Source organism: Sander lucioperca, chromosome 22, assembly GCF_008315115.2.
Source record: "Sander lucioperca isolate FBNREF2018 chromosome 22, SLUC_FBN_1.2, whole genome shotgun sequence".
NCBI classification, from domain to species: Eukaryota; Metazoa; Chordata; class Actinopteri; order Perciformes; family Percidae; genus Sander; species Sander lucioperca.
This window is the reverse complement of record NC_050194.1, coordinates 28070993-28084982: the sequence shown is the minus strand read 5'-3', so window position 1 is coordinate 28084982 and position 13990 is coordinate 28070993. Positions and strand designations below refer to the sequence as shown.

Sequence of the window (13990 nt, the reverse complement as noted above, 5' to 3'; positions counted from 1 at the left end):
TGCGGTTGTCTCTGAAGTAAAGGCTGGACTACAATAGAGCTGTTTGGAGCAGTTGGTGAACAGAGTTTTCTGTTGGAGATGGTAAGTCCCTTTGGGGTGGACTTTGGGCTTTTTCAACTTTGTAAACCTATAACATGCACAAAAAAGATATATATATATATATATATATATATATATATATATATATATATATATATATATATATATATATATATATATAACACAATAAAGGAAAGGGAAAAAGCCAAAAAGCGTAAAATGAGCACTTTAATAGAATTATTTTTTTAATTTGTGTTTTGAATTCCCGGCTGGAAGCCCTCCGATTCCATGATATATGTTAACAGTTATATGTCAGAGTTTGAAGAGATTGGGTTTACTTTTCAAAATCATTGGAATTGCAGAATGTAAATTGTGTCTTAGCATGCATTTCCATTTGAACTCAGGTTTTGATGTGAACCTATACAAGCATATAGATGTAAGGGCTTGGAGGTGTTTTCTTGGTGAACTTGGCTGATGTAAGTAATGTCAGTGAGAGTGAAATCCCAGTCCACTGTGTTAGTAACACATTCACACACACAGAGTTAACACACCGGCTCACAGGTTCAGACGCAGTAAGCTGTGATTCTGCTCTCAGCCTTCTCTTTGTCCTCCTCACTGTCTGCTTCTGTCGCTTGATCTCTGCTAGTACTGATTCTCAGGTCCACTTCTTTGTTGCATAAAGCAGTTGGGTTGGTATAGGTAAATGACCTAACCATTTCTCTTACCAAATCTGGAAATGGAGATCTGTAGATTTAAAAGGCTATTTTTTTGACGCTTTGCTCACTTCACATGTAATGCTACATTACATCAATTGCGGCAAACTTCACAGACGACAATGAGGGCAAAACAGCATCACTGATCGGTTTTAACTGAATATTCTCTTGTTCAACCAGCTACAAAATCCGTTAGCACGTTAGCGTGTTGTTTAATACCAAGCCTGTTTGTAACCGTTATTACCTACTGACAACGTTATCTTCACACCGATTCAACAAAAAGTTAGCCTGTATCAAAACTGTCCTGATGAAACTCGCAACTCAAGTAAATGCGATAACGAAAGTGATGGACCAGCAAAGATGAACAGAACAAATGTTTATGACATTTCTGGAAGCTAATTGCAATAAATTGTGAATTCTCAATTTACTGTACGGGATTACGTGTACTCCCATAGATCAGTTCAGTATAATGTCCATTTCCACAGCACACATTTTCATGTCATACTCACCTCTCTGCCAAGAACACTTTCTTAACTTTTTTTTAACAGAAATGCAAATTTCTTTCACAAACTATTTCAATGCCTTTTTTATTTTTTTATTTTTTCTTCATTTTTTTTGCAATCGCTGTTAAGCTACTGTCAGTGAGACTCAAAACTTCCTACATATGTTTCAAATAAAAAGTCTACCAGGAAAGGGAGGGATTATGTCCTTTGAGCGACTGGGAGGCTTTCAGTGTAAATCAGCAGAGTGGTGGGCAAGACATGACTCTCTTGACACTGTCACCACCGATGGAGTGATTTAATACATGTCTATGATCCATATAGACACAAACACAAGCCACCATGGGTTTCCTTGTTATTTGATATGTATCTTAATTGGCTGCTTTGTTTTAATGCAGAAAACCTTTTCTACTCCTATTTACTTTGCACCCATTCAGAAATCTTGTAGTAGACGTGAAACAAGTAGTCAATTATTTTCTCTTGGGAAATTGTAATGAGTATTTTTCAGTGTTTTGTGACATGTTATAGACAAAACTATTAATCGATTAAACGAGAAAATATTCGGCTGATTAATCGATTATGAAAATAATTGCAGCCCTTTTTGCAATTAAATTGAAATCCATAGTTACATTTTACTCATTAAGTTCACATCAAAAGAAAAACCAACATTAACAGTATTTACTCATTTCAAATATTTCAGTTTTTTTTCACTAAATCAGAGATCTTCAACAGTGGTTCCTCAGAGTTACTGCAGGGGGTCCAACAAATTATTGGTAGTTTTTTGAAAGTTTTTCAAAAAAGTAAAATGTCTTAACATGAATCGAACATATTATTAGCAAATATAAATCAGCCTATTTTTGGTTAAAAACAAACAAACATTGATGATAGGCTTCCTGGCCTATAGGCAAGGTAGTCACTAAGGTAGCCATCCACAGATACAGTTAATCATAAGGATTCACTGTGCCATATGTTTAACATTAAAACATGATGATTCATAAAATCATGCCAACAATAATTTGAATAGCTTACTATTCTATGCATAAACAATGTATGTGTATAGGCTTTAGGCCTTCCTTCACCGTATTGTAGGCCAACTTTAATATGCAACTTAATTTTATACAATATATGTAGTAGGGGGTCCCTGCACCGTCTCGCTTTCAGTTAAGGGGTCCTTGGCTTAAAAAAACGTTGAAAATCCGTGCACTAAATTAAACGTTTTGGCAGGTGGGGTGGAGCAAGTATTGGTCACTCCCCACTGCTGCCCAGCTCTGTCTTCATGCTTTGTCTCCCAAGTTCAGCTTTACCAGTGTGGCTGTTAAGAGCTGATGTCAGGTGTTTTTTTTCTGTTTTAATGGAAGGCAGTTATTCACAGACTGGGCCAATAAATGTCTGCTATTGCCTCAGGAAGGCAAAATGGCTGCTGTATATTTCACTGAGGTCACGTCTTAATGTCCTCCCTACTGATGAGATGAAGGAGGGAGGGAAAGAGAAAAAAATGCTCTAAGAGACAGAGAGAGAAACAGAAGGGTGTATGAAGTGGAAGATGAAAGGGAGAGGTAGAAGAGAGACAGAAGCGGTGGAGGCACAAGTGGATTGAAACATAAATTAGATGTCCTCTCCATCTCACTGGCTCTGTTTCACTATCTCTCCTCTTTACATTTATCATTCTGTGTGTGTGTGTGTGTGTGTGTGTGTGTGTGTGTGTGTGTGTGTGTTTAGGGAGTTCACTATGAGGTCACCAATTAAGCAGTCCAGCAGTAATGTGAATCAGACTGCAGGCGTTTGTGATTTTGAGAGTTTGTGCTTGTGAGACAGGTAAATGTGTGTGTCTGTGTTTTGTGTGTCTCTCACTTGTTCTCCCTCTCTCAACACAGAATTTACTCCCTCATTCATCCATCCATCCATCCACACACACACACACACACACACACACACACACACACACACACACACACACACTAACATTTCATTAGCTAGTGTCAGTGTGTGTTCAGTCATGCGGCAGCAGCCGGGTCTGGCTAATACCACAGCCTGCCATGTGACTGTCTGCCTGCCTGCCACCGTCTACCGCTGGCTTTGATATGGAAATCCAGACAGAAGAGCCTGGAAAGCCCTTAAAGAGGGACGGAGGGAGCGAGAGTGCAGGGAGGACGGCAGAAAGCATAAAAGCAAATAGAGAAAAACTCTTAAACCTCTGTTTCACTACTACTGGCCTGAGAGGGAAAGAGGTGCAGGATAAAAGGAGAAAGAAAGAAGAGAAGAATAATACCATATAAACCTCAAATTGTGTAACTCTTACCAAGTTTCATACAGTAAATATGCGGACGCATACGGACACGTTCAGTTACTGGTCAGCTCTGGTTGCTTTGAGCGGGGGTTAAGCCTGTTTTACAGTTCTGCGGAGGCTCCACGCAGAGCTTTCTCTGTAGCCTACATAAGTGGCCTGATGTTTATACTTGTGCGCTGGTGTGTGCGTCGAGCCGGCATGTGTGTGTGTGTGTGTGTGTGTGGGGAGTGGGTGATAGAGCGAGGGAGAAGTGAGAGAGTGACGGCGATTAGCTCCGGAGCGAATAGCGACTCTAGAGTCATAGTGAGAGAAACAAAGTGTCTCCCCTGTTACAATCCAGCTCTGTGTCATATTTGTGTGGGCAGTGTGTTTAGATGAATGGTGTGTGGCTTCCCTCCGTGCACTGCAGCCACGGAGGGTAGACACACACCGTCTAAACACACTGCCCACACTGCCATGACACAGAGCTCGATTTTAAAACGCTAAAAAATCTCTTTTAGGTAAATGGTTTACTGTGAGTTGTTTAATGGTAGCCAGTGAGGGTTCCAACGTAGTTTTAATTTGTGAATGTATAAAACTCCTAATTTTATAAGTACTTAAATATGTACTTCCTAGGAGGGACATATTTACTTAGTAATTGTTGAAACCTTCATTATTTAGGTCTTTTCTTTTACTTAGTTCTTCATGCAGCCAGTGTTTGAATCTCATATCATGCCTCCTTGGTCTGAATCTATAATTTCCACAAATGGGTGAGAAACATGAACATTTTGTAGTTTCATTTAAAAAGGTGTGGGCCTAATGCCAGCCTAATATAGTGTTTCTGAGGTGTATGTTTTGTAAGGATTTTGGTTTGTGATGAATAAAGGTATAAGTACAGTGGAAGTCCTAATTTATTCTCCTTCACGTACATAGAGGAGAGAGAGAGACGCAGTCATGGAAGTGTGGTGCTCTATTGTTCAGTGTTCTCTCTGTTTTTGTGTGTCTGTGTAGGTGCGATGGATGATGTACTGGATTGTGTTTGCCCTCTACACTGTGGTGGAGACCATCACCGACCTGACACTGGCATGGTGAGTTTCACACAAATAAACACACATATGGTCATATCTTGGTGATGGTAGAATGACAGTTCTATCACCAGTGGAAATTCCTTTGCTGATATTATTTATGTTGATATATGAATTTCAGTGGTAGCTAATGTAATTAGAAAGGCCTTTTATTAATGAGAATGACTGATGGAAGAAAGTTCGGGAACACAGGTATGAACCCCTAACCTGGGGCTTCTCATAAAGGTGCTGACACACCAACCCGATTATCGGCCGCCGGACAGTCTGGCGAGGTCGGTGACCTGAGTCAGTTTGGTGTGTTCCGTGCTGTCGTCAGTCGGAGGTAGGGTTGGGATATCGTTTGGATTTTAACGATTCTGATTCCAATTGCGATTCTTCCTTTCGATTCCAGTTCTTATCGATTCTCGATTCCAATTCTTTGAGGGCTGGAGTTGAAACGGGTCACATGCTTATTTCACAAATAAGAGGAAAGTTTTATTTTGATTCAATGGTGGGTTGCAGTTTTACCGGGCTTTTTCAACGTAAAATAAAGCCCCACTAGAGCACTGCTTACAGTGCTCCATGGCTGCAACACAACAAGCGCCTGGCCGCTACGGAAACCAAAACTTGCGCATGTTAAATTTGGAACCCATGATCAGATTTGAAACCAAATCCTCTAAATTACTGGAATCGTGATTTTTTTTAAACGATTCCAAGTAGGAATCGGTTCTCGATGCCCAACTCTAGTCGGAGGAGCCGTCGGCCTTCATTTTGGCCGATTTGACTTGTTGAATCGGCCAGTGGGCAGTCGGACTCAGTGACCAATCTGATGAGTGCTAGCCCTTGACTAGCGAATCAGTGCACGAGAAAACCGGAACTGACAACACCAGTATCTTCTTATTACTAGCCATCGTATTTTCTTCCGTTCAGCGAGTACTGACAACAACGATCCTTCCTGACTACTATCAACACACTCTGATGAAAACAATGACTGACGGCAGCGTGCTTTGTGTTTACTAGGTCTAGAGAGAGATGTTCCGTCATCTCCGTTTTTCATTTTTTGGGCGACAATACAGATTAGCACCGCCTGCTGACGTATTATGTCTCACGCACGCACAGAACGTACGCTCAAGTCGGCGTCGCTTCGGTGTGTTCCGAGACACTTTTTTGACCTCGGGGAGACAACTGATCAGTCCGACTGCCTTTTCTGCTGACGGTCGGCCGTCTGGTTGGTGTGTCAGAGTCTTAATATACACTTCAGGAGTGAGTCTTTGGTTTGAGGTTTTTTCTTGCGTGTCCACTGTATTTCACAAACTGTGATGTTCCATGTAGTCATTGATGTAAGTCATTTGAAACAGAAAATATTCACATTGGGCATCAACAGGCACTAAATTTTACTCTGCCTAAACAACTGTCTTTACAGGGGTATATTATCTTAAAGCCAGTGTTTCAGTGTGCCTTAAACGTGACTGGGTTTATGGCATGTTCCAATCATAGGAACCCAGATATCTGAAATAATTTTCACCCAGCTGATTCTTACCAGCGTCAGATTTGCTACAATGGACCTGGTGTTGTGCCTGTGAGCCTCTCTGACCTGGGGGAAGAAGTTTAATAAATAATTTGGGGCCGCTTCACCATTTACAAGTTAACCTGAAACCAACCCCACCACTCATCTGTGAGACTCCTAACTGTAACCTAACCTATTGTGCCATTCACACATTCAGACTCAAACACTGGCAATGCGGCAGAATGCCATTCATTGTGAATTGAATTCAAAGAACACCTCTACTCAAAAGTGCCCTGTGGTGCAATGTGGAGTTGTTGAGATGTCCTGAGTGGGAGTGACAATATGTTCTGTACTGCACTCACCATTGTATCTGTTGTGTGGAGGCACCCTAAACCCTAACCTCAATCACAGAAGCTAGCACTGTGGGAATTGGAAACACCATTTGAAGGTGAAAGAAACTTTTATGCAAGAGTTGCACAACCAATATGCTGGCCCGAAGCGTCATTGTGATCCTTTTTTAGATAATAAATCTGTATGTTTTGCCCTTGCATCTTTACGCTCTGTGTTGTAACTCATGTTCTCGTCCACATTGTGCGTTTTTAAAAAGCGGAGACCCCAGTGAATGAATGTGTAGGAAAATGATGTCAAAAGATTTTCAAAAAGGTATACATACATATACGTGTGTGTGTGTGTGTGTGTGTGTGTGTGTGTGTGTGTGTGTGTGTGTGTGTGTGTGTGTGTGTGTGTGTGTCCAGGTTTCCTCTGTACTACGAGCTGAAGATAGCCTTTGTGATCTGGCTTCTGTCCCCCTACACCAGAGGAGCAAGTCTTATTTACAGGAAGTGTCTGCACCCTCTGCTGTCCTCTAGAGAGAGGGTAAGATCATCCACCCATCCATCCATCCATTCATCCATGTAATTGTTGTTGAGAATATTATAGCCTCACCACTTTGTACTCTGATTAAACTGTCTACTAGAAAAGTTATTGATGTTGTCTCCCTGCAGGAAATAGATGAGTATATTGTGCATGCCAAAGAGAGGAGCTACGAGACCATGGTCAACTTTGGCAAGCAGGGATTGAGCATTGCAGCCACCGCCGCTGTCACTGCAGCTGTCAAGGCAAGTGTCTCTGGCTTCTACTCTATTTGGTTTGATATTTGTTTAAATGTGCTACTTTTTCCTTTTTTATTTTCATCTTTGATTTACTTAAGATGCCCTTCTGTATTCACCAAAAATTCACAATAGCATGGCTGAGGCAGTTTGTACCTTACAGTATATCTGCCTCTCGTGGCAGTTCATTAAATTAAGACAAATGTTCCACAAATCCCACGGCTTCCTGTTCCCTCTCCCTAACACCTTGGTCTTTAACTAGGAGGATAAGTATTGTTCTTGATTCTCTTTCCTATCTGACTTTGTAAGAAACTGTTGTACCTTTAGCTCCCTTTGCTTAGATGCAACAGTGTTATCTACCTGTTTGATGCAGCAAAGCAATCCAGCAGATTGTTTTGCTAAATTCAACCTGTTGGCAAGGAATGTACTCACTTGGCTTGCTAAACCACTTGTATGGGAAAACGGACAGTAATATTGTTTGTGTAAAAGTGGACAGTGGTGTGTAAAAGAATGCAGCAGAGTTGCATTACACGCTACAGCGAATCCTGAATAAAATCTTAACTTGAAGATGAGAAACATTGTGCTCATGCAAATGTATCCACTGTGAGTGTGTTTTTAAAGTACCTTGCTGTCCTACAGCTCCCACTCACTACAAAGTCAGTATGAATGAGCGTGTGTGAACTGGTTTTTATCAGCATTGTGTGAATACCTGAGTGTGTCAGATAATCCCTATTGAGCTCCTGTCTAAAGCTGCGTTCAGACAGGGAAACAGCGATCTGGCAATTTGCCGCAGGGTAGTCCGGCAGTGTGGGAGGGTCACAAACGGCTAGGGCTGTAACGAAATGCGATATGAAACCGAAATCGTGACACTCAGATCCATGAACCTGTGTCGCGGTGTGAGAAGGCAGAATCGCGACACACCCCTTCCAACTCCCAGAGTTATCCTTCCCATCCAGATCCAAAACGACGGCTAAATGCAAAGGGGGTGTAACATTACGAATGGCCGCTGTTCTGACTCGGGTGCCTGGGTCTGTTTCCCGAAGGTTCAGTAAACACTGTGTTAGCGTCCTTAGCACCGGAGTTAAGTGCTGACTGGGAGAGTGTGGCAGACAGACAGGGGTGTGCTAGCTGGCTAAATTACCATTAGATTAGTCGTCTATCTGTACAGTTAACATTACTGATGAATTCATGGGTTAGCCCAGAGTTGTTAACCGTGGTCAAAACAATCATACTAAAAATAACTGAGCGTGTTGAACGATATCGTAATCTTATGTTACCCACCAAGAATTAGCTAACGTTATAAACTAAGCATTACCATTAGCTACTTGTCAACCAGCACCTTTATAGCATAGACAGTATATAGAATGGACCAACAGATCCCGTGTCTCTGGACGGAGACCAGTGAAGGATATTAGAAGCACTTTTCCAGTGAGCGCTGAGCATTACTGAGCAGCCTCCAACTGAGCTTGAAGACGTAGATGTGACGTGAGCAACCTGTCTGAAAGTTGGAAGTCTTCTGGTAGCTGTGCCAAGAGAAATCTCAATCATTCCCAATCTAGCAGAGACGGAGAGCGGAGGTATATGTAAGGAGATAACATAGACACAGGCTAATTATTGATCACTAAAATGCTAGTTAACATTAGTAATTAAACTTAAACAGCTAATGGAAGTCCAAACTGCCTGAGAGCTTCTCCTGTACTATACGGTAATTTCTCTACTATGCGACAGTAAGTCGCGTGGTTATGACACAATCGTTAGCCTATTTTTATAAAAACGTCTGCTATGGAGCCATAACGTGAGATACAAGGTAATGGAGCCTTTTATACATTGTCGTGTTTCTTTAGAAATAAACAATGGACAAATAGTCTTTAAACGCTTCAGATGTAAAGTTATTCTCTGTCAAAGTGAATGGCAGTCAAGGGGATGCTAACGGCGGGTGAGTGCTTGTTAGCATCAAAATGGCGCCATAGGAGCTACGGGTTGTTGACAGACACTTACCTTTGCTTTATAGTAGGCTAACATTAAAGCAACACCAAAGCACTTTTCCTCTTCGGTCCCCCTACAGGTTGGAAGCGGGATTGTCCATTACTGTTACCATTACCATTATTCTTATGTCTCATTTTTGGAAACATTATTTTAAGGTACAAAAGAATCTTTGGTGTTGGATCGACCAATATTGAAATCAATCAATATCAATAAATAAGGTCTCTGTTGTTAGGGCTGTCCTCGACTAAAGAAATTCTTAGTCGACTAACACTTATATGATTTTGTCGATTAATCGATTAGTTGATGTAATCGACAGAGCTGTGCTCTTTGAGAGGTGGTTAAGACTAGAAAAGCACAATATAATTGTAGTTAATGAACCATCTGTAAAACTGACTTTCTCCACAATTAATCCTGCAAAAGCACCACTTTAAATCTTGTTTTTACCAGAAATGTGCTCATAAGTTTCTTGGAAATGAGTAATTAAGCATGAATAACCATAACAAATGACTCATCAGCTAAAGAATCTTAGTCGACTAAGACCAAAACGACCGATTAGTCGACTAATTGACTAAGAGGTGGCAGCCCTATCTGTTGTATTACTGTGTTGCCAAGTGGCATGTAATCAATGACAAAACGATGCCATGTGGCAGAAAAAAGTTGTATTACGTTTACTGAGTATAACTCTCCTCCAAACCCCCCCCCCCTCTGGTTTACAAGCTCTTCAATCTCACTCCTTTGAGAACTGGGCCACTGTTACTCTTCAGTTCAATTAGTTACTGTTTTTATTCGAAGCGACTCACAGAACACTGTGGCTAAATTTACATCCAACACAAAGGAATGACTTGAGGTTTGTGTGTGTGTGTGTGTATGTATGTATATATATATATATATATGTGTATATATATATATATATATATATATATATATATATATATTACACACACCGTATATTGAAACAAAGGAGATGTGGATCAGAAGAACCAATGCCAGGGGTAGAAAATAGTTGGCTATAGCTTTAACATAACTATAGTGTATGTGTCCTTATAGTGACACCAGTGTGGGACCTGTAAAAACCCTCCTGTCTCTGCTAACATTAAACATGTCATTAATCACTGCTTCAATAGCTCTCACTCTCCAGCATTCCAATGTCATGCTCTCTCTCTCTCTACCACGCTTTGTGTCTCTTTTTATTTGTCTCTTCTCTGCCTGAAAACCGTTCTCGTCTCTTCCCCGCCTCCCTCCCTTTATCTCTTACATTTCTTTTATTTCCTTTGCTTCCCCTTGTCTTTATTGTTTCTTCCTTCCTATCCCCCTGTGTTTTATCATCACCGTTTTAGGTCACAGTGCTATTTCGAATCCTTTAAAAAGCTTTTTGCGTTCTAAGCTGGAATTTGATTAACCTTGGCTTGTACAATACAGCCAGCTGCACTGTACATAAAATCCATCTGTCTGAACCTGCCAGACAGAAGAAAACTGCTCAGAGAGCACTTTGAAGGATTTCAGCAGAGACTGGAGCCGTGGTTTGGTTTACAAATGCCTCTTTTTCGGATGTGATTTTATTGAGTAAGTAACACCTTGAGACCCAAACATTTGAAACTGCTATATGCACCGACCTCTATTATGCATGCAGCATACTGGCATATCGATGTGCATGTAGCCGGAGGCTGATTTAAATTGCATCTGTAAAGCCTCTACAGGTGTGAAGAAGCAGACTGTTGTTTTTCTTTTCTTACTGCTTCCTTCAGTTGTTGCTGCTGTTCCACCTGAATCAGAATCTTCAGATTGAATTAAGTTTGGCGGAGTACACCCCGGACAGGTCGCCATTCAATCACACTGCTGACACATAGGGACAGAAAGCCGCCTACTGGCAATTTTAGAGTCGCCAGTTAACCAAACCTGCATGTCTTTGGACCAGGGATCGACCCAAGTCAAGATTAAGATTTTGAAATGTAACAAACTCCAACACAAAACTTTGTTTAAATGCTTTAAGCAATTATTTAATAAATGAGAAACTTTCAACATAATGCACACTAACAGAGTTAGATAGTGTTGTGGGGGGGGGACATTAAGTCAGACTCAGTGGTGAGTGAAACTGAAGCAGAGGGACAGACACAGAGCTGTAGCCGAGCCAAAGTAGAACACTTTTTAATAAATTAACTTTATCAGTTATCAGGTAAATAAAACGGCGATTCAGATAATCTGCAAACTGCCAAAAAAACACCCCGATAATTGGTCTCTACCTACTTTGGACAGAACCTTCTATCTGTGAGGCCACAGTGCTGACCACTGCACCACCTGGTTAATAACCATGTCAATCTTAAACATTTTATATTGCATTTGACAAAAATCAAAATGTACGTCACATTACAAAAAGTTATGCTAATAATATTTGACTAAATGAGTAAAAAATGTCATTAGCTAGCATAATTGGATATTTTCAACTCACTTCAAACTGTAGGACTATTACCAACTCTGAAGCACACAGAAATTCTCCATGTATGTAGACACATTAATAAAACCTTAAACCTTAAAAAAATACCTTAAAGTTTTAGTGCGTAACTTAACGTCCGTTACATTCAAGCCATTGCCAAGTGAGTTGCTACAACGCTAATTAAGACTATCCACTCCACACAACTCTCTCTGGATTTCTCAGTATGGCTATGTTCAGAAGATTGTGGCGTCCGGCGACTTTTGCGTGCAGAAACTCAAGTGAAGATAATGGCTTCTACTAAGAGTCCATCATGTTTTTTTTAATCCTCCGTGTCCTCCTTGGCTACTAGCAACTGCATCGAGGAGGGGTGGGGGTGAAGCGTGATCACGGAAGGCTTGTATCATGTGGACGCGCCGACAGTTTTGTTGTCATTACTTAGAATTCCTCATGGGGGAGACAGAAACCACGCACTATAGCTTTAATTCACAAAATGTATATTTTTTGGTCTTCTAAAACTGTAATGTTTGAAAGTAACGCTAGCTTGTGATGCTACAGTAACTACAGGTTTACATAGTTGTTGCTCTTGATTGGGCTACACTATAGAGGGTTTTCACGACGCGTCATCAGACCCGAAGTCGCCATGTTGGAGGTACTCCGCATCACAACAAAGCACAGGCACTGAAGTAGATCCCGAACGATGTCAAGGAAAATGGTTAATTATTGCCGTGTTTTAGGTTGTACCAATAGGTCAGACCAAGAAAAACATTTGGAATATTATCGACTTCCAAAAGTTATTAAAAACCAGGGAGAGGAATGCCAGAAGTTATCAGAGGAAAGGAGGCGCTTGTGGTTGGCAAAGCTCAACCAGGATCTACGAGGGAAAAATCTGTCTTGTTCGGTCTTTGAAATGAAAATAAACGATTGAGAGTCACTTGGCTACACCTTGAGTATCGCAATGATATCATACAGTTAAGGTTAGGTTGATTAAAGACGTTATTGCATTACTTACTCAGGCCTTCACAACATAATGGTCGTTAATGACTTGGTACTGCGTCTCCCTCATCCATCCACACACCATCTGGTTATAAGCCTCCAAACTTTTGTAGGATTTAAGGTTTTCCGCTGTGTATGGGCTCGGTGAGAACACCAGGTAGTTGACTATATCGGGATATGCAACTGAAGGAAGAATCACCGGCCGCCATGGGTCCAAGAAGAGGGAGCCAACTTGTAGGGATCTGCACCGCCAGTAAACTGTAATTTCTCAAAATATCACGTGTAAGAGTCCTTCCCTATATGCCTTTGCATCTTGGACGCATTTTGATGACCTTTTCTGTTGTTTAGATATAAAGTATTAAAGCATCCAAAGTGCACAATACTCCATTACTCCATTCAGTTGTTTACACCGAGTGCCTCCAACATGGCCGCGCATCCAGGTTACCGCCCAGAATGTGACGTCGGTGAAAACCCTCTGTAGAGGTTTCCTAGAAACCGTCTTTATTAGATGAAGAAGTGCAACCCTGATCCCTGCAAAGCCTGATCTTTGTTTTGAAATTGATTGAAGGTTATCGAAAGGCATGTTTCTGCTGCTAATGCTTAATATGGTGTCAACTATTGGGAGCCTGTGGGAAAACTATCACTTCTGCTGGGCTTCTGCTCTAAGTGTCTAACCACCATGTACACTGAATTTGGAAAGACTGAGAGCCACATTGTGTGGTTTCTATTTATTTATTTTACTATTTGGTCAGGGTGAGGTTGTGTGGATCTGCCCCAGCTTGCTTATTAGCTAACCCTCTTTTGACTTTGTTTCTCTTTCTCTCTCTCTGTACTGACATCCTTCTTTCTTTAGGGTTTGTGTGCTTCAGCAGGCTACTCTGGGAGGTAAAACCAGTCAGTGTAAGCAGCATGGACAGAACTTTCCATTTCATACCAGCATTATTCCTCCATGATACCATGTTCCCCATCCTTTGATATTCAAACATGTATGTTCTTTTTACCAGACCTGGTAGCTGAGAAATAAATCTGTGTCTATTTCCATCTAGTTCTTAGTGTTATAAAGAATCAACATTTACAAATACATTCAACTCGATATTTACAAATCTAATTTTTCTTCATTTATATCTCTTAATGTTTGCGCTGTTGTTTGTGTGTTTAAACCTTTCATTTCATTATAACACTTCACCTATTCTTCCGGTTTCTTTTTTCACTTGCTTTGTTTCGTCAAATTTTCCTCATTTTTTTTCCCTCCCTTCTTGTTGTTGCCTACTTTTGTTTACTTCCATGATGATGTTTTCTTTGTCACTGTAAAATTTTCATTAGACATTTTAATCTCTGATATTAATATGTCTGGCGTGCCTGATAAACTGCCAGCCAGGACA

At 40.9% G+C, this 13990-nt stretch overlaps 1 protein-coding gene across 1 annotated transcript in view; it reads left to right on the top strand.

Moving 5' to 3' along the window:
• reep3b (receptor accessory protein 3b) overlaps nt 1-13990 on the top strand; it is a 50267-nt gene that overhangs the window by 24401 nt on the left and 11876 nt on the right. The window contains exons 3-5 of the mRNA XM_035997330.1: nt 4530-4606; nt 6845-6965; nt 7094-7207. Of these exons, the coding sequence (XP_035853223.1) occupies nt 4530-4606; nt 6845-6965; nt 7094-7207 (312 nt within the window). The remainder of the gene's footprint in view (nt 1-4529; nt 4607-6844; nt 6966-7093; nt 7208-13990) is intronic.